The 23,835-nt window shown below is 33.1% G+C and overlaps 2 protein-coding genes across 3 annotated transcripts in view; both read right to left on the bottom strand.

The window, feature by feature from the left end:
* The window catches only part of LOC116138556 (twinkle homolog protein, chloroplastic/mitochondrial-like), a 46,813-nt gene extending 43,562 nt beyond the window's left edge, over positions 1-3,251 (bottom strand). The window contains exons 1-2 of one of the 2 annotated variants that reach the window (XM_031424273.1): positions 3,158-3,251; positions 1,924-2,366 (exon numbers count right to left, since the gene is read on the bottom strand). In XM_031424273.1, coding sequence (XP_031280133.1) covers positions 1,924-1,961 — 38 coding nt within the window. In that variant the 5' untranslated portion in view covers positions 1,962-2,366; positions 3,158-3,251. Of the gene's footprint in view, positions 1-1,923; positions 2,430-3,157 lie in introns of those variants that run through there. The other variant, XM_031424272.1, reaches the window with a different exon arrangement.
* Positions 1,975-7,698, bottom strand: LOC116138629 (disease resistance-like protein DSC1). Its single transcript, XM_031424332.1, has 7 exons — positions 7,214-7,698; positions 5,441-6,554; positions 4,760-5,149; positions 3,785-4,660; positions 3,460-3,694; positions 2,095-2,215; positions 1,975-1,996 (listed from the first exon to the last, which is right to left on the bottom strand). Exons 1-7 carry the CDS (start codon positions 7,696-7,698, stop codon positions 1,975-1,977), a joined length of 3,243 nt encoding a protein of 1,080 aa, XP_031280192.1.
* Positions 7,699-23,835: the final 16,137 nt, after the last annotated feature.

Here is a 23,835-nt window from a genome sequence, read left to right as displayed (position 1 = left end):
ACCTCTCTGGAATTGCTTTTCTAAAAGCCAAAACATATTAATTATAGCATTTTACATGGCCATGCTATATCAAATATTTCCCACTTATGTCTCTGCCATTCCATTGGTATATCAAACTATATTTACCTATTCAACAATCCAAGGACGGGATTAGCACAAATAAATGCCAAATTTTTTTCTCTCGGCAGGTCAGTACTTGCATCCAACGAGCACCCCATTTTGTCGAAAAGGGAAAGCTATGACAGCCTGTTTACAAGTGGTTAGAAAGCAAACTTTAAGATGAGGGAAAGAACCATCATAAATGTAGATATACTATCTGAGGTTTACAGCGGTAACCATGTGCATAGTTGAGAATAAAAATGTTAAGATACTCCACAATCGACAAGTCAAATAAGCTAACAAGACTTGCATCTATAAATATGAATTGCTAGATGTACTATATTACACTTATAAGTTAATATAGCCAAAAACTCAACAGATTAATCAAAACCATGGGACAAAGAAAAAATAGTGCATTACATCAACAACTGCTAACATCCACGTGCCAATAGGAATAGAAAGGAGACTGAATGCAGTGAGGAGTAAGGAAAATTAACTCTTACAAACTTAGTTGACCAAATCCATAGTTATCATATCGTGACATACCCTAACGGTTCTAAATTGGAACAATTGATCCCAAATGTGAATCCATTTTCATTTGATACTTTCAAAGGAGTTTATATACTTCAACAAGAATCTATCTTGCCCACTAGTTGCAATCATTTCCTACACCTTGGCTTCTGCCACAATCACATGGCCAACTAGCTATAAATAAGAATTAGCCCTTTTAACAGGGCACAAGCTTACTCAATCAAATAAATGATAGCAAGATACATTATCTTGTGCTTGTCAAATTTTATGGCTGAACTAATTATACTAAGAACCAATCTTGCGAAAGGGATTCATAGTACCTGATATTAGATTAGGGTTGTTTCAATGCATTTTACTTCAACAAGAATTCCAATAAACTTTTCCCCAACTATAATCTATTTTCAGTCATCCATGGTATCATTCTAAAAATTGTTCAGCCTCAAAATCACTTTTTATAATATAAATGATAAGAAGTATATCAAAAAATTAAAGATAAGAACTAAGTAGCTGCAGTTAAAAAGGAACCTGATCACCAGATAATTGCATAACAGAATTTCTTTGGAGAGTTCCCTCAGATATTATCCGCTCAGCAAAATAAACAATTAGCTGAAACAAAGACAGAATATAAATTCTGAATCATTATCAAGCTCAACGAATAAGGACTCTCAATTAATAGGATTTAGACCCTTGCAAGACATAACTTGGCAATTCCTCGAATATAGTATAATTCAACAAAGAAAGAAAGAAGCTCATAAAAATCAAAAGAAATATAAGAAGAGAAGTCAGCATACATGCCTTGTCACCCAGTGGTTCTAATCCTAAGCTCTTTTCTGTCATTTGTTTCGACGGAAAAACTTCTGTATTGTTGTTGCTGTCTGCAAAGGCCTACAACCGAAGTTATCAATTGACCAACAAATAGCATACACCAAATTTAGGTCAGACAAACACTCATTACAATATTACAAGAAGGAACCGAATTTGGATTTATGAAATGGTTTAGCATACGAATTATGAACTTATAAGAAGGAAAACTTGAAATTTAAGGTTGAGAGCATTTTAACTTGTCTTTTTGATAGCAAAAAGCAGAAGTACTTCAACAAGAAGCAGAAGTATTTCTACAAGAAGGGGTTACCTGGCCTGCCCATCCACAATTAGCTCGAAAACACCTCCACATTGAAAAATCCCTACAACAAGTGAAATCCAACCCAGTCGACCACCACTCACAAAAGATTCTACACAAGAAAATCAAATTAATTTTTTTTTTTTTTTTTTTAAAGGCAGCTTTCTGCTTACCCATCTTGGATTATATGAAGAGACAAACTTCTCTCCATTGACTGACCTCCTTTACACTAAAGCCACAGAAGCACTGAACATTCAAACCAAAATTAAAACAAGAACAACAACATATAAAGATAACAACGAATACAAAAAGTACACACCTGTGGACAAAACAAGCGATTATACAGTCCAGGAATACAAGAATCGTTGCAAATTATCCCAAAAAGCTCCAATTTCTGCTTAACTTTCTCAACTTTCAAATTACTATCAATGCCACTCACTTTATCTGTGAGCTCCACCTTATTATCTTATAAAACAAGAAGAACCCATCAAATTTATGAAGTAATGAGAACAAACAATGCATAATTTTGGGGAAAAGGAACTATCGGACGTGGGCTTGGCAAGACCAAACAGGGTTTAATCTTCTTCTGAGTAATGTTGGGAATGAAAAGTAACACCTGGGAATTATACCAAAGGGCATATTTATTTTGTTCAACTGAGTTTGAAGCTTCAACCTTTAACTCTTCTTTATCATATGAAAATCAGGAAGCTGTTCATGAGATATGAATTGGTATGATAATTTTGTGTTGTTATTGTCTCTGTCGTTTGTTTGTTAGCTAAAATTGGCCGCTCTGCAACCACATGCTATGGCGGAGCTATGGCGGCTAAAAAATAAAGGGTAAATAACGTTTAAGCCACCGTAAATTATCCTCAAGCGCCCTTATGTTCAAAATTTTTTATTTTGATCCCTTTAGAATTAGATATAGTTGATGGAGAAAGAGGAGAGGACAAAATGGACATTTCAAAACGAAATAGAAATTTATTAAATTAATTAAAAAAGAAAATTTTCTGAATTGAAAAAAAAAATTTTAGAAACTTCTAAATTAAAACCAATTATATAATTCAAAACTTAAAAAAAAAAAAAAAAAAATAAATACTAAAAAAATAGAAACAAAACTCCTAACCTTTCACAACAATTTTAAAGTTTTTATTTTTTAAATTTACAGAAATTAAAAATATATATTTAAAGTTGTTAAATTCTCCTGATTATAGAGATTGTAAAAAAAATTAATAATAATCATGTATTCTGATAGTTCTCCTGGTTCCCCTGTTTAATTATGCAGGGAAGTCCTTTGCCTCTTACTATATTTGTCTATGCTAATCATTAATTACAGGTGATAATTAATAAATTAATGATTCTATGAATGGAATTAAAGATTGATGAATTCAGAAACAACAAAAGCTTTACCTGAATGAAAAGTAATTAAAATTTCAGTCTTTTGGGTTGTGGTTCCTCTTCCATGTTTGAGCTGAAATCTCCTTTATGTTGTTTCACTTGTTCTTCAGAATAAAGCCCACACTTCACCACATTGTAATATTTTCCACTGAAATCAAAAGTAAGATACCGGGTTTTTTGGCCCAAGAAACACCGGGTTTTTTTGCCCCGGAAACTAAGCGGATCATTCCACACTATTACATGATCTGACATAAGTCTGTTGTCTTTAGGACGTATCATCCCCAGCCTCCAACCTTCTTCATGGAGTGTCATACCATTTTCATCTATGTCAATCACCTTACAACAAAACTCCAAATTTTGGGGAGCTTTGTTATGGTCTTGAGATGTTACAACAAGACACATTGTCAAATTAGATAAGAGTTTCCAATGAGGTAGTGGTAGCCCCTCGAGAGTTATAGAAGATCCCACATTTTGGAAGCTGAACCACTCTGGAATTTCATTTCCAGGAAAGAGCAAAAGATATCTCGAATAGAACATCCCCCATTGTTTCTATACAAAAAGAATATTTAACAGCATTTGTTAAAATATCAAATAAAAAACATCGATCATTTAAGGAAATCTAGAGAATGGAAGTCATACCTGTCCGTTCTGATCCAGTTTTAAACAGTTACCAAAGTTGGCCTGCGCCACCCACGAGGATAAATCAAAATCATATGACTCCAATGATATACAATTGTATGCTTTAACAATCATAGCACTTAATGGTAAGCATTTAAGCCTCTCACAATAACTTATGTCTAGACAGTCCAATTTAAGTTGTTTGAAGCTTGATGGTATCCATTCAAAATTGTTTCTGCTTAGATTTAACTCTCTTAAAGAGTAAAACTTACCAAGAGTGTCGGATAACCTCATGATTCGACAATTAGATAAATCTAAGTCATCTAGAAAGCTCAAATCTGATAAAAAAGGCCATACTGAATTCACCTTTGGATCTTGAATCCTATATCCGCTCAAGGACAATTTAGAAAGTCCCTTCAATTTTCCTAACTGCTGGGGCAAATTATGGAGTTTTGAGCAACCTTTGAGATTAAGTGCCCTCAGAGTCTTCAACTCACAAATGTTGCTTGGGAGACTTTCAAGCCTTGAACAGTCTTCAAGATCCAAGCATTCTAGTCTTGATGGAAATTCAATCAAGGACAACTCTATTATAGATGTTCCATCAAAATATACTTTTTCCATGCTACATGTGATCTTTGGAGCCTTCTTGAGAGTTGAGCAACCAGAGAGAATGAGAAATTTTGATTGAATGTTGGCAGGAAGACTGTTAAGGTTTTTGCAACCTTTAAGATTCAAGATATCCAGCTTATTTAGATATTGAATTGATGAATGAACCTCAATCAAACTTGTACAACCTTGTAGAATCAAACTCTCAAGATTTGGGGCTAATGAGAGATCTGGAATTCTAATTAGGTGCTTTGAGTGGATGAGGTTGATATGCTTCAACTTTTCTAAAGGCTGCAAACAATAAATTAAGGAGATGAGGAAGTGACATAAATTATATGATCAGCCTTATGATTTTCTACACAAACAAAATATGAAGATAAATATTTATACCTGGAGACCATTCCAGAGTTGTTTGATTTTGCTCCACGGCATGATAAGTGCAAAAAGATTTTCCACCTCAAAATTTGATGGCAATGAATCCAAAGGATATCCAAACCAGCGAAAGAACCTTATGTTACATGGACTGAATTCTAGGCCCTGCAAAGCATGCACCTTATTCACATTCTCTTCATCCACTGTGCAATATTCACAAGACCATTCATCCACTGTGCAACACACGCAATAAAAATGCCTCCTCCCGAAACCATGTCGATTTAGCTTGTCCGGGCAATAAAAGTCCAAGAATCTGAGGTTTTGCATCTTCAAGAAAGCATTGCACTTCAAGTTTATCTCTTTTATTTTAGAAATATCCAAGGAGATGCATTCAATTGCTTCACTTCCCTAACAATTAGATGACAGTAAATTAGTATCTTAAATAAATGTCAAACCCTACTATTATAACACGTAGTTTTAAAATTAAATTCTAATTTTTTTTCTTATATTTCTTTTTTGTAAAATTCAAATGTAGACATGCCCCAAATCTAATTTAACCCTTCGCTGTAGGAACTAATAAATTAGCAAGTATAGAATGTGTACGTACATTATCCATGACAATTAAAAATTAATAATAATAAATGAATGATGTTATCCAATTTATAATAATATAAAAAAATTAATCAGTCAGTCTCTCACCGTGTTTCTTCTTAACACATCATAGATATCATCATGACACCATAATCTGCTGCGTTTATCTTTAGGTTCTTGCTTGACAATTTTCCCTCCCATTTTTTGTAACAAATCATGCATTTGTATACAATCGGAATAATCTCTAGTTATAAAAGACTTGTCAGAATAATCTATAGTTATAAGAGACTTGTCAATGAGATTCTGTACTCCCATTTTGGAATCAAAAGAATAACCATCAAGGATTTCCATTGCAATATTTCTTCCAAATCCCTTAACAAAGCATACTATATCTAGAAATATATCTTTCTCTTGATCATCAAGCCCATAATAACTTATTTTCAGCACATCTTGGATCTCTGTATTTGGATTTGAATTTTTTTCTAGGTTAATCAATGCACTTTCCCATTCTGATTTTTTCTTCTCAAATAGTGAAGAACCCAAAACTTCAAGAGCTAATGGAACACCTTTAGCAAATTTTATTATCCTTATTGATAGATCCATGTAATCTGTAGGGGGATGATCCAGTTTAAATGCATGACGACTAAAAAGTATAAGATCTTCATTAAATGGTAATCCTTCAACCTCATATATGTTACCATGACTTACTCCACAATTTTTAAGCACTTGTTTATCTCTTGATGTAATAATGAATCGACTTCCAGGACCAAAACATTCAAGATCTCCAAGTAACTTTTTTATTTGCTTTGAACTTGTCACATCATCAAAAACAATGAGAACTTTGTTATTGTGAAACCTGCTTTTGGTGAAGGTGGACTCTAAAACAGCCCATCGATCTTCTAATATTGCAGAGAGAAGATCTTCACCCAAACAAATTAATCCAAATTTTTCCGACTTTTCCCTGACATTTTGAAAGTGGACACTCTCAAATTGACTTGAGATTTTGGTGAATAATGCACTAGCAAGAGTTGTCTTGCCTATACCACCCATTCCCCAAATCCCAACACTCCTGCAAACATCTTTTAACTCAAGACATAATAGCGATTCAAGTTTCTCTATTTTTGATTCTATCCCAACGAGGTCCTTGTTTTTACTCGGGGACATTTTATTCAATTCTTTCAATATTTTTTTGACAATTTCCCTTATTAACACAGCTTCAGGCCTAACAAAATATAAAACACTTTAGTAAGTTTAATTAAATCAAAATAGAAACAACAATGCTTTTTAATTACAATATCTATGCAAACAAAGCGTCTGAATTAAGAGAAAACAACATAATGGATACATTCCATAACAGTTACCTAACGTTAATCTAATAATATTCCATTGAAAGAACCATAACAAAAAGTAAAATTCATAGTTTTGTATTTTTGTTTGGCTCATAAGAATGTCCGGTTCAACTCAATTACCACATACTCAATACTAGTTTAGCACAACATTTATCCGTAATTAAATTTATTAAAATAAAATATAAACCGATTTCATTTTATTATTTTTTTAAAACATTTTGAGTCCCCTATTAATTGTATCCTTCCATATATATATATATATTAAATAATCTACCATATCTTAAAATTCATGTACTTTAATTTTTTGAAATATTATAGAATTTATTTTTTTACATTTAAATATTTTACAAGATTTTTTCATTAATGGTCCATATTAAATATCTAAATACTAGCGATATTTTTTGACAGTTTTATATATAATAAATAAATTTCTTTTCACCAAATAAAGAAGAGAAGTCTCCATCCATTGAACAAACTTAAATATTTTACAAAAAGTAATTGTAATTGGGAAATTCAATCAACATACAATTACCTAATGTTACTTGAATCAAATCCGGACAGATTAGCTGCTCCATTCAAAGCATTCCTCCATCTCATCACCTTCTCTGAGTTCTGCTTTTCTTCATGGTTCACAAATGCTTCTCCAAATGTTCCAGTTTGATTCCTTACATCTGATGGATCCACGTGATAGAAAACTGGCACTACCATCAGATCTCTCGTTTTCTTGCATTCAATGATCTTTGCAAGTTCTTCAAGGCACCATCTAGATGTGGCATAACCTTTCGAGAAGACAATAACTGCGATCATTGATTCTTCGATCGCATTCAAAAGTGCTTCTGAAATTTCATCTCCTTTATCAAGCTTATCATCGTCTATGAAAGTGTTGATATTCTTTGAACACAGAGCTGCATAGAGATGGCTTGTAAAGTTGTCACGTGTATCCTCACCTCTAAAGCTAAGAAAAACATGATATTTTTTAGAAACTCTGGAAGAAGAAGAAGATGATGATGAAGCCATTATTACACTTCACACTTGATGAAAGACTACTTAGAGAAGAGATACTTTTGAACTCTGCGTATGTAAGTAATGCACAGAATTTTAAAATTATATAACCAAGACAGTGATATGCTTACGTAATTCAATGAACCTTCCACGAAGTTTTGTGCAAATTTTGAGTAATTTCTCCAAGGAGAAGGAATATGCCAAATTTCCTTGAAATTTCTTTGTGTACGAAAAGCTGATTCACACTTTAATTTTTTGACTTTTTGACTGAAAAGAAGGAGCCGTGTCTCCTACTCTGTTATTAACATACGCTTGGGAGAACGACTTATACATACCCAAGATTTATCGTAACGACAAGTTGGTACTCAAAAGGTTTTGAAATGACAAATAGGTATTTTCTGTCATGTTCTGTTAGTGATTTCTGTTTATTAATAGTGAAAAGACCAAAATGCCCTTAAAAGTTTAAATTTTAGTTTTTTATAAATTTAAAAATTTTAAAAAACCCCCTAAGTTTACAAATTTCACTAAATACCCCAATATATAAAAGTTTTATAAAATAACAAAAACACCCCCCACCGGCAAGTGCCAGATTCCGGCCACCACCGCCGGAATCTGGCCGGAAAGTTGCGTTACGACACAGACCCGTCAGATCTGTGTCGTAACGCGTCGATCTGGCCTTTTCCGGCCAGATCNAAGGAAATTGAAGGTAGTAAATAACCTGACTTCAGGATAATATTTGTCCATCTCCAAAATCTCATTGCCAGAATGAGTGAGGCTAGAAGTCTGACTCTCACCATCCAATCTACCACGTGACAGGGCGCAAATTGCTTCAGAAAGACACTTATTAATTGTATCCAGTGCCATTGAAAACGCCCCAACTCTCTTCTGAATTTCTATTGACTGAATTTTGGTAATAAAATGAACGGTCAGAAACAAAAGCAACACCAAAATGTCAACCAAAAAACTAAATTTAGAGGAAATAAATAGTTGGAGCAAACCCATAAACTAAGTAAAACATACATTTACCAGAAAGGTAAACAAGACACTTGATACAATTGAAAAAGGGCCAACGAAGATATAAAACAATGAGAGAGTACAAAATGACTTGCCAGTAATTGGTTGATACTCATCCTTCATTATGCTTATTTAATATTTCAGATGCAATCCAAAAATAAGACATCAAAATGCAAGGGCAGAAAAATTACTTTGTCATACAGCCCAGCTTCCTGACACTGGCGAGCAGCTTCAAGTAGATACTGCTGTCTTCCTTTGAAATCAGTTAAAAATCGTTTCAATTCACCTTCCTCTCCAGCACCTCTTGAACCAAGTAAAAGATAGATTCCACCATCTCGTAATAATGGCTCAGTAAGAAGTTGCTTTAGCATTAAGCTTTTCTGCCTTTGCTGATCGGCATTAGCTCTCCCAGTCCATGACAACTGTCCCCCGCCAACTGCAGCAGCAGCCTGTGCATAATACTCTAAAGCAATCTGGAGATTACCAAGACGCAAATATGCAGACCCATACTGCCTAATCATGCTGGATGCCTCTGCATAAGCATCCATTAACCCTGGTTTTTTTACAGCATCGGCACCTTCATAAAGGACCCCATGGTCTGCCAGAACAATTGACATGTGGACAGCATCAATGTCACAACAAAAATAAAAGCAAACTACGCTAGCAGCAAATTTTACATAATCCAGAGCAAACATTTATATTTCACTCATAGTGTACAAAGAGTTAAAGACTAGAGGTCACAATTTCAAAAGATTCCAGATATATAACACAAAATTATGCTTCTAAGATTAATATGTATTAATTTATGTAATTATTTAATTAATTTCTTAGCGCCTACTCCAAGATTAAGTATTTCCTTATTTTATGGGTTTAGTTTTGTAATTATCTTATTGGTAGTTAAATATAAATGAAATAAAATCTTAAATAAATTCCAAATATAATATAATATATATTTGGACAGATAATGTTAACAGAGTAGTGTCCTAAAAATTCATATATAAAAATTTTTAATCAATGGAAATGATTCCGTGTCGAAATCCTAGTTAGTAAATACAGGTATGGTAAAAAAAAGTATAGGAATTCTACGATATGATACAGCAAATGGTGAAAAATACATTTGTAAAAATTTGGTTATAAAATTCAGATACGGAAAAAATACGGTATTAGTGTATATTAGGGGTGTTCAAAAGAATCGGTTGGAACTGGAACCGACAGGTACCCTGGGTTTGGTTTCGGTTCCTACCCAGAACCAATTGTCAATGGGTAGGTTCCGATTCCAAATTTTTGGAACCGTTACTGTGCTGTTCCGGTTCCTATAGTTAGGAACCGGAACCAGGAACCAAGAACCGAGACTAGTATAAAATAAAATTAAAGATTAGGGGGGTTAATAGAAACTTTTTGTAGAAAAATTAATATGAATACATTTATATTTATATTTCATAACATTTAAAGTAAGTTGGTTTGACTTTTGAGAATCTACATTTACAAAGTAATGGAGTTTGTAATTTGTAATTTTATTTTTGTTAACAAGTGTCAGGTGGGGGGGTATTTGTAAGTTTTTAAGGGGTTTTTTACCGTTTTTTAAAAATTTTGGGGGGCCAGTAATTTTACAGGGTACCCAGAACCAGAACCGGAACCGTTGTTACAGGTTCTAGTTCTGGGTACTTAGGAACCGGAACCGTCGGTTTCGGTTCCTTCAAACAATACAAGGTACCCGGAACCGAACACCCCTAGTATATACGGGTTTAATACGGCACATTATCAATAATATGTTTTGAAAAATACGGTAATATCAATCCTAATTTTAACAATTTTTATAGACCACATGGTTAAAAGCAATATAGAATTTCATTATTTTCATTGTTTCTTGTTACATATTATTGGGTAATGGGTATACCATATACATAGCCTAACTATTTCTAAAAAGGTAACACTTAAGTTTTATAAATTAAAAGTTTAAAACTTGTATAAACAAAAACTGTTATAACCATACAATACAAAACAACAAAACTAAATAGAATATTATGTTAAAACTTGTATAGAAATGTGTATCGTGACCGTGAGGCTTGAAGAGTTGAAGTCTTGGACTTGAAGCTTGGGCCTTCGAGAAGAGAGTTAAAAAGAGAAGAGATCAAGAGATCAAGACTCAAGAGATGAAGAAAAGAAAGTTAAAGAGGTGAAGAACTGTTGAAGATTTGAAGAATTGTGGAAGAAAACTAAGGAAAACCAAAAGAGAAGGAGAAAAGAAAATCTTTTTTAGTCATACCCAACCCAAAACGACGTCGTTTTGGATTTTCATTTAATTTTTTTTTTACCTATGGTAATTCGGCAATAATACGCATGCTAATTCGCATATTATACAACAACCTTGATAAAATATGTAAATTTGAGTTTTATACGCGAATTTACTAACTAGAGCCTAAATTACTTTCTTTTACAAATTTTGCATTCTGTTTTCATTTTCTTTGCCTAATAAATCGTGAAAAATTTGCTCAGCTACCGTTTTTTGAAATTTTAGATGAGAGAACAGATAAAAAGCTTGTTAGAAGAGAAAAACATGAGCCCCACATTTTATATGAAAATTTATAATTTTGATTAAAAAAATATTTTATTCTCTTCCTTCTTTTGCATTTTCTATTTTTTTTTTTAAAAACAATTTTTTTTCTCAAATGAAAATATTTTTTTGTACAAAATTGCAAGGGGAACAAAAAATTAATATAATTAAGATAAATGTTTTGAGACAAATAAAATAAACCATATTTTCAAGGGGTTTTATCAATTGTGTAGGTGGTCAATTTCATATATTTTTCTTTTCAATCAAATATATCAAACTCTTTTTTTTTCAATCATTTTCAATATTTTTAAAATACAAGAAATAGATACAAAAATTTCATAAAAGAACACATTCCTAGCGTTCTACCAACTTTTGTCTTTTATTATTATTATTATTATTCTTTTTATGGAAGGCAATATGTGGTTTGAACTTATAACATGAAATGTTAATAAATATTTACTTAATTATCCTTCACTTTTTATTTTGACCCCAGAAGCTAAAGGGCAAAGAGAATTCTTTAATTACTATAGACCATAGAGGGATTTTTGTTATTTGGTTATACTTCGCGGAATTATTGTTATTAAACATTTGTCTAAGATATTTACCTCCGACGATACTAATCCAATGAATCCTCAGTGCTCTATTTTGCAGTAGAAAACGTGATTCAATATGCATGATTTCAAGTTTTTGATGAAGAATTAGTGTTGCAAAACACCATGAAACATTCCAAGGAAAAAAGTCATGAAATCTATTAGTAGTAACTTGCTGCATATCTTTACCATGAATTTGGACTGAAAAACCATGAACCATAAACGCATTATCAATAAACTTATGCTAATTTCTGATAATAATGGGCCTAAACCTTGAGTCGAGGGCCTAGATGGTTGAGTAAAACTTATCTTGAAAAACCGGCTTGCCAAAGGAGGATACCCAACTCCTTATAAACCACTTAATCCCTCCATTCCTTTCCAATGTGATCTAACAATTTCAAATATCATTTTAGGTTTTGCAGTCTTTTTGAAATGAATTGGGCACAGCCAACCCTTAAGCTTTGCAAGATATTTCAACAATGAAATGGGCACAGCCAACCATTCCATTGCCAAGATACTATGTTAAAAGGAGAAATGAAAGAAACGATGTTAAAAGGAGAAATGAAAGAAACGAAACCCTGTAATTCTTTGAATGTGTTTCATATGAGCTTTATGTACACCGTTTTTGTTTGGTCTGGAACTTGTAGCTGATACAACTCTACATTTTCAATTACTTCCTTCAGAGCACCTCGACCCGGAAACGTTAGAACCTATGGCCACAGACCAAACACCGTAGTAAGAACGTCTACAGATCATCCCTTAAAAATGAAACTCTTACAGATTTTGACAGAAAATAAAAGAAAAACGTTACTCTTAAATTTTTTTCCAACTATTTTAATCCCAGTCCTCTTATTCCAAACCCTCGAAACAATGAGGACATTACAATTCATGGATGAATAAATAATATATGAGAGAAAGCAATGTCATTTTTTAACTATCATCAGTTCTATCATATCAGTTGGAGAAAGTGCAGAACAAAAGCCATACCGCAAAGGTGTAGAATAGTGGACATAACCAAATACAGTAAAACTACATTATTGCTTAATTCCAAAGGAAATCAGGAAAGGAAAGGAAGAAAAGAGAATCAAAAACCTCATTTGCAACATTGAAGCAACAGAACTCATCTTTCTTGGGCCATTGGACACGCCAGCATCTAAAAACTGACAGACTAAATAAAGAGATAATTGTAAGTATTTGGATACTACTTTTGGGGGAATATATAAACAGAATTCAGACTCTATACCTCAAACATGATGATTACAGCGGAACAGGTACATATTGTAGTAAAATTTCTGTTGATAACTGTATTACAAAAGATATTGCTCCATTAAGGTTTCACGGTGTCAAGATTTTGCACCATCAATGATAATTCACTGCTATCTTTACAATCTAGATACCACCAATTAAAGCAAAAGCTATAAACTTTGGGCTCCTGACAAGCAGGCTTCATCAAATTTGGTCTTAATCACGATTAGAGTCACAAGTTTCTGAAGCACATGAAAGGAATTAATTTATAATTGAACCTATGCTTCCAAGATGGCATGCTAGCTCTCCAGCCAAGGCTTGGCCGGGTATATCACCATCAGTTACTAGGATAATGCAAGAAACCTCAAGATTCATTTTGCTTTAAGAAATAAGAATCGCAATGAAGAGACGAAAACCAATAACATATCAGGTCAAGTATGCAATGTAATAAGTTACCTTATAAAGTGCTCTTTGCAGTTCCATATATACCATATCCAGTATCCTATGTTCCCAAACATGCACAAAGATATTGTAAGCTAATATTAAAAAGTCATTGTCGAAAGCCAAGTTTGATATGAAAATTTAAAAATAATGCATAAGAATCCAAAACAGGCAACACTAAATAAACAGTTTCTCTTTCATTATGAAAATGCAATCAAACCTTAGATGGGATGGAAGAACTATTTAACCCACCACTTACATTATGCAAATTTATTGGCAATGAACACATACTATAAAATATACATTAATTCATAGCGAAGTAGAATAACTTAAATGGGCTACATATAAATGGAATTAATTGCCTTTTACTTTAAATATTGAAGTCTTTTTTTCCGTAAAATATTTTTCATGTAACCATATTCTTGAGCTATGTATGCTAATAAATCCCACTATTTGCCATTAAATTTTTTTTTGAGTTGAATACATTTATGTAAATCATCATCACGGGCTCAAAAATTTCCAGTCTCAAACCAAACTTTTTCCTGTAGCGGTAGTTCTTTGGCAGAAACCTTTTGTGGTGCTCCACAAGAAACGGTTACACAATTTAGGAAACCAATTGCCTCGATTGCAAGCTTGTCCATTTCAGCTTCAACCTATGATCAGCAACAATAAATAAAATTCACTAGAGAAAGAAATTTGAATTACTGGTAAAAGAAGCCAAAATATGATGTAATGATATTTACAATGATAATTTCAGCAGCTTCCTTTATTTCATCAAGTCCAAATGACCATTTCTCTGTGCCCCTCTTCTCCTGAAATCAAAGGAGAACTATCGCAAGCCTGATGCTTGGTACTTGAAACATTCCATTGCCTCGACATATGGAATTTTAACGAGTTATTTTTTTTATTGTAACATTTCTACTACAACATAAACTAAACCAAAGGCCTGGTACCCAGAGGGGCATGACCCTCCAAAATGTAAGTTTGAGTCAGTTTGAAACATTTGATCAACTTCAATCTAACTGAGGATCAATCTATATATCTAGGATTTGGGAGTCAGTTACCATGTAATCTTAATCACCACTCTGGAATTCCTTTTCTAAAAGCCAAAACACATTAATTAGAGCATTTTATGTGGTTTTGCAATATCCCACTTATATCTCTGTCATTCCATTGGTTTATCAAACTATATTTATCCATTCAACAATCCAAGGAAAGGATGAACACAAATACCTGCCAAAAAAATTTCTCCCTGCAGGTTCAGTACTTGCAACCAATGACCACCCCATTTTGTCTAAAAGGGAAAGCTATGACAGCCTGTTAACAGAACTTTTGGAAGTGGTTAGATAGCAAACTTCAAGATGAGGGCAAGATCCATCGTACATTTAAATATCTTTTTCTGAGATTATAGCGCCTGCCATGTGCATAATTTGAGAATTAAAATTGTTAGGATACTCCTTAATTGACAAGTCAAATAAGCTACCAAGACTTGCGTCTATAAATATAAATTGCTAGATGTAACATATTACACTGACCAACTATAGGCAAAAACTCAACAGTTTAATCAGAATCATGGGACCGAAGAAAAAATCTTTGCATTACATCAACAACTGCCAACATCCACAAGCGAATAGGAATAGAGAGGCAACCGAATGCAGTGAGGAGCAAGGTAAATTAACTCTTACAAACCTACTAGATCAAATCCATATTTATCATAAAGTGATATATATACAGTAGCAGCTATAGATTTGGAAAAATTGATCCCAAATGTGAATCCATTTTCATTTCAGAATGATACTTTTGAAGGAGTTTAAAAAGCTACAGCAACAAGTATCTATCTTGCCTACTAGTGGCAATCATTTTCTACACCTTGGCTGCTGATAATAGTATGCATCAATTTCATCAAAGTAATCTCTAAAGTTGTATAATCCACTTATAGGGTACAATTTGGCATTCTCAATTACTTCCTTCAGTCCTTGTGGTCCGAGATACATAAGTACCTGTGAGCATCATATAAAAAATTGTTATTTGTTGAGGTAATGATCTCAAACAAAATGTTGTAGCAAAACAACTCCAGATTACCAACTAATATAACAATGTCTACAATGAAACACAACCTTATGCATTGGCAACAACATGCACGCCTTTATCACTAATCCACTTTATCTAGAATCATTTACATTTACAATCAATACCTGGGAAAAAAATGCAGAAATTATGCAAACAGAAAGTAGCTTCCCTGCTTGGTAGACACATAAGCTACAAGCAAGACGGACAAACATATCTAAATTTTTGTATTTTTTTTATAGAAGAATAATACATTAGTTTTTTGACATATATGTATCTCACTTTTATATATAAAGACATTGATATCTGACCTCATTTGCGTCTTTAAAATGATTAACCTCATAGCTCTTTGGCCACTTGACTCGCCAGCATCTGCCATAGATATAAATAACTGATTAGAAGATTGCCTAAAGAGAGATTAATGGTACACAAAATCATCAGTGCATCTTGACTAGATATAGACCTTTCTTTTCCAAGGCGGCGTGCAAGTTCTTCAGCTAAGGCTTGACCAGGTAGATCCCCATCAGTGGCTAGTATAATGCGTGATGCCTGTCAATACCAACATCTTTAAAACCAATGCCTTTATATGTTTATATTAGCCACAACTGAAAGTAATAAGCCTATCATACGAACCTTTTTAAGGTACTGTTTGCAGTTCCACAGATACTGATACTTAGTGTCCTAGCTTTACAAAATACACAGAAGGTGCATTAGATCCAGAATTTTTAGCAAGTGCACAGAAAACACATGTTCTCAAATGATGAGAGAGAATCTCTATTGGTGCTCCAATTTTTTGCCTTCAGAAATATAGTATATATGACCTTCTCAATCACAAAAGATCAAATGCAGCAAAGTGAAGCTTAAATAAAGCAACCACCACTTAAGGGGAAAAGGTTACAGTCAGACCATGTATTAGATAAACCTATTATCTACAAACAAGGACTTGAGTATAGCATCTGGACATAACACTGGTGCCAAACATGCAACTCCGAAAAATTAGAGACATGCAAACAGTTGTACATGCTCACATTTGTGCATTCATGTTATCAAATCTAAATACTGATTTATGATTATATACTTGTTTGCTTGTACAAAACAACAAAGGTTAAGTAAATCATCAAGCTTGAAATGTTTAGGTTTCATAAAAAAAATAAATAAATAAATAAATAAATTGTGAACCCTCAAAATGTTACTATTTACTTAAAAAATGGTGATGCATTTTGCCACAACTATCCATACATATGTTGGACAGGGGTAGGCACAAGCAATGAGTTTCAAGTGTAACACACCAAATTTTCATCAGGGAAGTGTCCTCCAAATCATACCATCGAAAAATGTTGCAAATAGCAAGTTTTAGCTATAAAAGATAAAAATGAATGGTTCATTTACAAACTTAGTAAATGAAAGTTTAAATTACTTCAATTATAGAAATGTAACTCACATGGGACTAAAGGGATACTTTTATTTGACATTAGACCTAAATTGGTGTTGATGACAGGACATGCTAATAATTGGACCTTAAAAATTATTCATATAATCCCCTAGGCACATATGCATAAACATGGAAATTTTTGAGGTAGTGTTCAAAAAGAGATTCTCTTCGATAAGGTAGTTTCTTATTATTGCATAGTTGAAACTTGAGATTCGAGATCCTAGTTGACATTTCTTGAGTTGTTACATTTTATATGATCTTGTCAAGAGAAGTAAGCAAGCCATGAAATCAATTACTTATGAGATAATGAAAGTGACATGACTCAACATTTTCAAGTCAGCCAAACCTTGTCTTCAGGTGGCAAATCTTTTGTGGAAACTTGAGCAGGTGCTCCATTAGGAACACTGACAATTACAAAAGCCAGCTTCCTCCATTGAAAGCTTGTCCATTTCACCTTCAACCTATAATCAAAAGTTCAACATTTGTAAGTACGGAGGTCAGATTAACAGTTAGCAGAAACTCCTAGAAAAAGAGAGGAAGACATACAATGATGATATCACTTTCTCCCTCTATATCATCCAAACCATAAAATACCTTTTCAGTATCCTTTTCCTGAAATAGAAGATCATTTCAAAATTGATCTAAATAATGGTTAGTATAGTTCATACGCTATAAGCATTCAGAGCATAAGAAGTAATATGAGAATCAGAAAGAGGTACTATCCAATGAATAAGTGAAAATCACTCCATCTCCATGCAGTCAAATTAAACTCAATGTTATGAGGGCTGCACACTCACTGAACAACAGAATATACCTCCACTCAGTTTTATGGACATGAAAATCTCACTGACCAGGTTTATTAATAACCAATTTATGGTTTACATATATATTTGGCACCAGTCAAAGGTAAATTTTACAATAACGTGGCTTCACAGCAAATGAGATCTCCAGGAGGAATATATAGACTAAATACAAAAGCACGTAAAACAAACAAACCTGGGGCTGAGGAGAAGTCATTGGCTTTGGTTTGGGTTTGAGAGTCAAAGGATGATGATTATTACTACTATTATCAATAGATTTTACAACCAAAGCAGGAAGAAGGTGTAAAGAGGATTGTAAGAGGCGTGGATTAGAAGGAAAGAGAAGTATAAGAAGGGGTGCTCTCAAGGTTCTGCGAGAGCCCATGAAGAATGAGAGTCTGTGTTGAAGAAGAAAAAGCATTCTTAGTGTTTGAAACAAATGTGTGAACTAATTGAGGGGTTTGTTTGGTGGGTTTTCAAAATGGTTTAGAACTTTAGACATGGCTCAGTCTGGCATGGAAGCTCAACTGAAACGCTGAAGACAAAGAAAGGAGAGACGGTTTGTTGTTTTGTGAATTTTTGGTGTCGTTTGTTTTCTGATATTTCAAAAGATATTGAAGGAAAACACACCCTTTTTCAAGAAGAAAATGCATGGTAAGTGTTTGGAAAACTGTGTGAATGAATGAAAGGGTTTAGGCAACAGCCATGGCTCAGCCTCACATTGAAGCTAAGTGAAGGCAGAAGACAAAGAAGGGAACGGTGTGTTCGTTTCAAGAACAGTAGTGCCATGTAAATTTTTAAAAAAATTTCAAATGACATTTGAACTTGAATTCAAAAATGAAAAAGAAAAATTATTATCCAATTTGGTGTACCTGTAAATTTTATTGATAAATTAATCAAAATTTTATTTTGTCAAAATAAAAAATAGAATAAAAACTATGAAAATTTATCATCTCCACAATCAATAAACCTTTCCAAATAGCATTTGTTCATCTTAAACATATCAATTTTTTATTTTCATTTGAAATCTTGTGTTAAAAATTTTGATTTTAAAGAAAAGCTTTTGTTTTAAGATTAAAAAAAAAAAAATATATATATATATATATAAAATAAAAGAAAGAGAACAAATTCGGGGCAAAGAAAAAGGAAAACGTAAGCAAGCACATTTTGTGTGATTTTCTAAAGATAAAACATAAAATTTGTAAACGAAAGGGGCCTTATAAAATTTGTGCTTTTTATTTTCTTTTTTCTTTAGAGAATACATAATATGATTAAAAAATGTTAAAAATGAAAAATATTCGATATGTATGTGTGAAAACAGTATTTAAAAATACTGTTAGTAAAAATATATTCAGCATGTTTATAAGAAAATCCAAAAAAATACAAAAAATACAAAATATTACCTAATTACCTCAATTTTCTTAGGTATTTTAAGATTATTTGGCAATGTAAATTTTGTTACAATTTTACCTCTTATTTATAAAAATTTTGGACAGTAATACCCTTAATTTGAAATTAATTTACAAGAACCTATCATTACAATTTTACCTCTAATTAATTAAGTTTTTAGGCAGTAATGTCCTTGTATTTAGAATAAATTGCAAGTCATTTAAAACAAATTGCAGGTCACCCAAGACCACCACTGTCCGCCAGCAACCATTTCCAGACACCAACCATCGACCATCGCTATTGCCATCAACGGCCACCACCAGACGACAAGACTCTAATGATGCGCAACTGGCTAGATCTTGTCAGTCGTGTGCCGATTTGGCCAGAAACGACCAAATCCACCATAGATTGGCTAGAAGCAGCTAGAGATCTGGTCGGCGTCAACGACTAGATTATGGTTGTAGATCTGGCCGGAAACAGCCATATCGATGCACAATCACCAAATCCAGTCGGTTGCATCGTTTCGATGACTGTCAGCCGTGGCTTAGGGTGGATGGGAGTGATTTTGTCAGAAATTAAACTTTTATGTAATTGGGAAGTTTTGGCAAAAGCTCAAATATAGGGGGTTCAAAAGAAATGATTCAAAAAATAATAATAAAAAAATATTTTATTAATATTTAAAAACGGGGGGCAATTTAGTAATCTATATAATATACTCACCAATTTATTCCTCCAGACCAAATATATCAATATAACATACTCACCAATTTATTTCAATCTAATTGGACTTGGCAAAACGAGTGGGTCGGGTGGGTATGGGCCAAAACATATTGATTTTATACAGGTCACATATTTTGGACCCGTACCCTACCATATGTGGGTACCGAGTCGACCCGCGGGTATCTGTTTTTTCTCACTCCAATTTTCAAATTTTGCAGTTACACCCCCACAATTTCTATTGTTTTCATTTTTTGCAGTTAGATACGCGTCATCAACTGACTCAGTTCCCAATTATGGAAAGGTTTGATTCCAATTTAACCTTCAAATTTTTGGAGGGTTGTGCTATACAGAAAGCTTGCAGATTTCTTAAATCAGGACCGTTGAATCACCTAAACAGAAGCATTACATGAATTACGAACTTGATCGAACGGTTGGGGATGCGCCAGGGAGTTGGATTGACCGTTGTTTTTTTATTTTCAAAAAAGGCTGACAACCTTCGTTTGTATATTAGTTAACAATAAAACTATGCTTACTCATCATCTTACTAACCATCTTACTATCCTTTGTAAATATAATGCATAGTATCCATACTATGCGTATAGTACCCGTATTATGCGTAAAGATGGTAAAATGGTTAGTAAGATAGTGAGTAAGCATAGCATTACTCGTTAATTTAATGTGTTTGTTGTACTTGATTTCATTATTTCGCCATAGCTGTTTTCTCCAAGGTGGTGACAGCACAAGAATTTTGACCTTGGATTACGTCTAGTTGCTCCAAAATCCAAATCACTTCTTCTTGGGAAGATGAAAGTAATATTTCTTCCTTTTGTTATTTTAAAAGTACTTTATGTTTCTATAAACAGATCCTACGAGATTTAATAAGAGATTTACAGATCAAGGTGGGGCGTGATATTGTCAAAATATATACTATTCAATGTACATAGAAATTGGAAGAAAACAAATTGTAATGCAAGGTTTCGTTGATGCAATGATGATCGCGTGATTAGCATATGCGATAGTTGAAGGTTGAGGGCCTACCGTCTGATTCAAAGAATATATTGAAACAGTAAGAAATGAGTGAGCGTCAGGTTGGTAAAGGAAATAATATACTTGGTAGCCAAATATTGATCGCTGAAGAATTGTAGGTTTTAGGTAGAGCATTGTTGCTAGTTGGCTTTGCGTTTTTTTGAAGTGGGATTTTTTTTTTTTTTTTTTTTTTTTTTTTTGTTTCAAAATATGAGTACTCTTAGGTATACCTAGACTTGGGCATTTGGGACCGGTCCCAAAAAAGGGGCTAAAAAAACGGGTCCAAGGATCGATCCTATGAGGCCTAGTCCCAAACCCGAACTAGGCCCATGGAGGAGGGACCAGTCCCTAGATCGGGCCCTCCTCCAAGGTCGATCCTAGGCCCGACCCAAATCCCTTTGTATTTTTTCAAAAAATGTCCTCTAAAAAATATCTAAAAAGCCCCTATAATTTTGAAATTGATAAAAATATTGAGGGTTAAATTGATATTTTACAAAATTTACTAATCCCAGGTGTGCAAAAAATTTTCTAGGCCCCTAAAAATTACATAAACCCCTCTATATAATTTTTTTAACCCCTTAAATATAAAAAAAGTTGGGGTGGAACAAAATTTTCCAGGCCTTTAGGACTGGTCCTATGGGCCCAGGATCGGTCCTAGGGACCAGTCTAGGCCATGAAATTTCTCATGGGTCCCAGGCCCATGAGTGAGTAGTCCTAAATGGGACCAGTCCTAATCGGGCCCAGACTCAGACCTGGTTAAGACCGGTCCTTGCCCAAGTCTAGGTATACCTGGCCCAACCGTTTTAAAAATGGATAGGGTCAGGTACAGGTCACATGAAAACGGGTCCTAAAATGCCTATCCATACCCGTTTTCAAAATAGGTGCCCGCAGGTATAGACCCATTTTGCCAGGTCTAAATCTAACCAAACACATTTTCCTAAACATTCCTAGTAATTTTCAAGGTGTGTTTGGTTTAGAGAATGTTATATTAATGGAAAGATAGATTACCAAGAAGATTATTAGGATGTTTAGGGAAATGTGTTTGGTTGGTTGAAATAAATTGATGGATATGTTATATAAATTACTAAAGTGTCCTCATTTTTATATATTAATATATTATTATTTTTTGAATAATTTTTTTAACCCCCTACATTTCAAATTTAGCTAAAACACTCCAGCAACAAAAAAGTTTAAGACTTAACAAAAACACCTCCACCCACCCCAAGCCACTTCCGATGCTGATAGTGGAGATCTAGCCGTGAAATGACGGCCGTTTCATGGTCAAATATCTAGCCTTTCACGGCCACATCTTTGGCCATGAAACGACCATAAATCTGGTCGTGAAAGGCCAAATATGGCTATTTTCGGCCATGGATTTGCCAGAAACAATCTTAGCGGCACACGGCCGGCCAAATCCGATCGGTTGTGTGCCATTCTATCGCTGGCGACTGGTGGTGGTGGCCGGATTGGGTAATTTTTTTAAATTTCAAGGGTATTTATGTCCTAAAAACTTTGTATATAAGGATAAAATTGTCAATTAGTATTTTTGTAAATTGTTTTTAAAACAAGGGCATTATTGTCTTAAATTTTTATTAATAAGGGATAAAATTGTAACAAAAATAAGATTACCAAGTAATCTTAAAATACTTAAGAAAATGAAGGTAATCAGATTACCTCCTATATTACCAATAGTAACTACTATTGGTTTTGAAAGATTATCATAATCTTATATTACTTGACAACCAAACGTGATAATTAAATAATATAAGATGACATCACCTCAGTAATCTCTTATTACCCCCAACCAAACACACTCTCAAGGTAATCTATCTTTCCATTAATATAACATTCCCATAATACAACATTCCATAAACCAAATGCACTCTTATATCATTAAGATATGTTAAACCAACGTATCTTTCATCAATTCTCATATGACAGGGTTTATTTTATTTTCTAAGACAGCTTACATTTAAATTCATCTCTTTTGTTCAAAAAATATTAAAATACTCTTTTTAGAGGTTTTTTTTCTTCATAATTTTATAAAAGAATATTTGATATTTCAAAGGCATTTTTGAATTATAAGAATTTTTTTTAAATAATTTTGTACCGTATGATATTTTTAAGAGGTTTTCTGTTTTCATAATTTTTAGGAAAAATTAATATTTTCTAAACAAAGTGAATGACTTTATTTCTAAGGGATGGTATAGGAGGAAATATAAACACTAAGAAAATGAATAAATAAAAGGGGTTATCTGTACTTTTATCCTTAAGGTTTGAAGTATATTACACTACTGTGAGATACAAACAGTTTAGTCCGGTCAGGTTAGATTTTTCAATAAAAAAGTTTATAACACCCTTCTTGTTTTATTCACATATTGTTAGGAATGAATCAAATATAAAAAAATAAAATGTTTGGATTTTTAAATTTTTTATATTGTTCACTAGAGTTTTAGTTTTAATATCTTTTGTATTTATAATTGTGATGAGTAATACTTAGATGATATTTTCATAAATGTGAAATTAAGCAAGTTTTATAATATACTAAAAGTGGTTCATATTATATTTCAATAATGTTATGTTTACACACGAATTTACTAACCATTTTACTCACCTTTGTTAAAATTACATATGGTATCCATACTATGAGTAATAGTATCCGTACTATGCGTTATATTTACAAATGTTAGTAAAATGGTTAGTAAGTTCGTGAGTAAACATAACATTATTGATTATATTTAGATAACAATCATTACTTTTGTGAAAAATTAACATTTCTTGGAAGTGTATCGTACACTTTTTTTTATTTTTTTTATATTTTATTAATTTCTATTAATATGTGAATAAAATAACAAGGGCATTATAGATATTTTA

Source organism: Pistacia vera, unplaced genomic scaffold (genome assembly GCF_008641045.1).
Source record: "Pistacia vera cultivar Batoury unplaced genomic scaffold, PisVer_v2 Contig342, whole genome shotgun sequence".
NCBI lineage: Eukaryota > Viridiplantae > Streptophyta > Magnoliopsida > Sapindales > Anacardiaceae > Pistacia > Pistacia vera.
The sequence above is the reverse complement of the archived record's forward strand: the minus strand, read 5'-3'. Positions and strand labels throughout refer to the sequence as shown.

Excerpts from the sequence above, each read along its gene's own strand:
- LOC116138629 (XM_031424332.1), bottom strand. The coding sequence starts at position 7,698 with ATGGCTTCATCATCATCTTCTTCTTCTTCCAGAGTTTCTAAAAAATAT. Across the intron at positions 4,661-4,759 it reads AACTCTGGAATGGTCTCCAG|CCTTTAGAAAAGTTGAAGCA; the intron begins GTATAAATATTT and ends TATTGTTTGCAG. Across the intron at positions 3,695-3,784 it reads AACTGGATCAGAACGGACAG|AAACAATGGGGGATGTTCTA; the intron begins GTATGACTTCCA and ends CTTTTTGTATAG.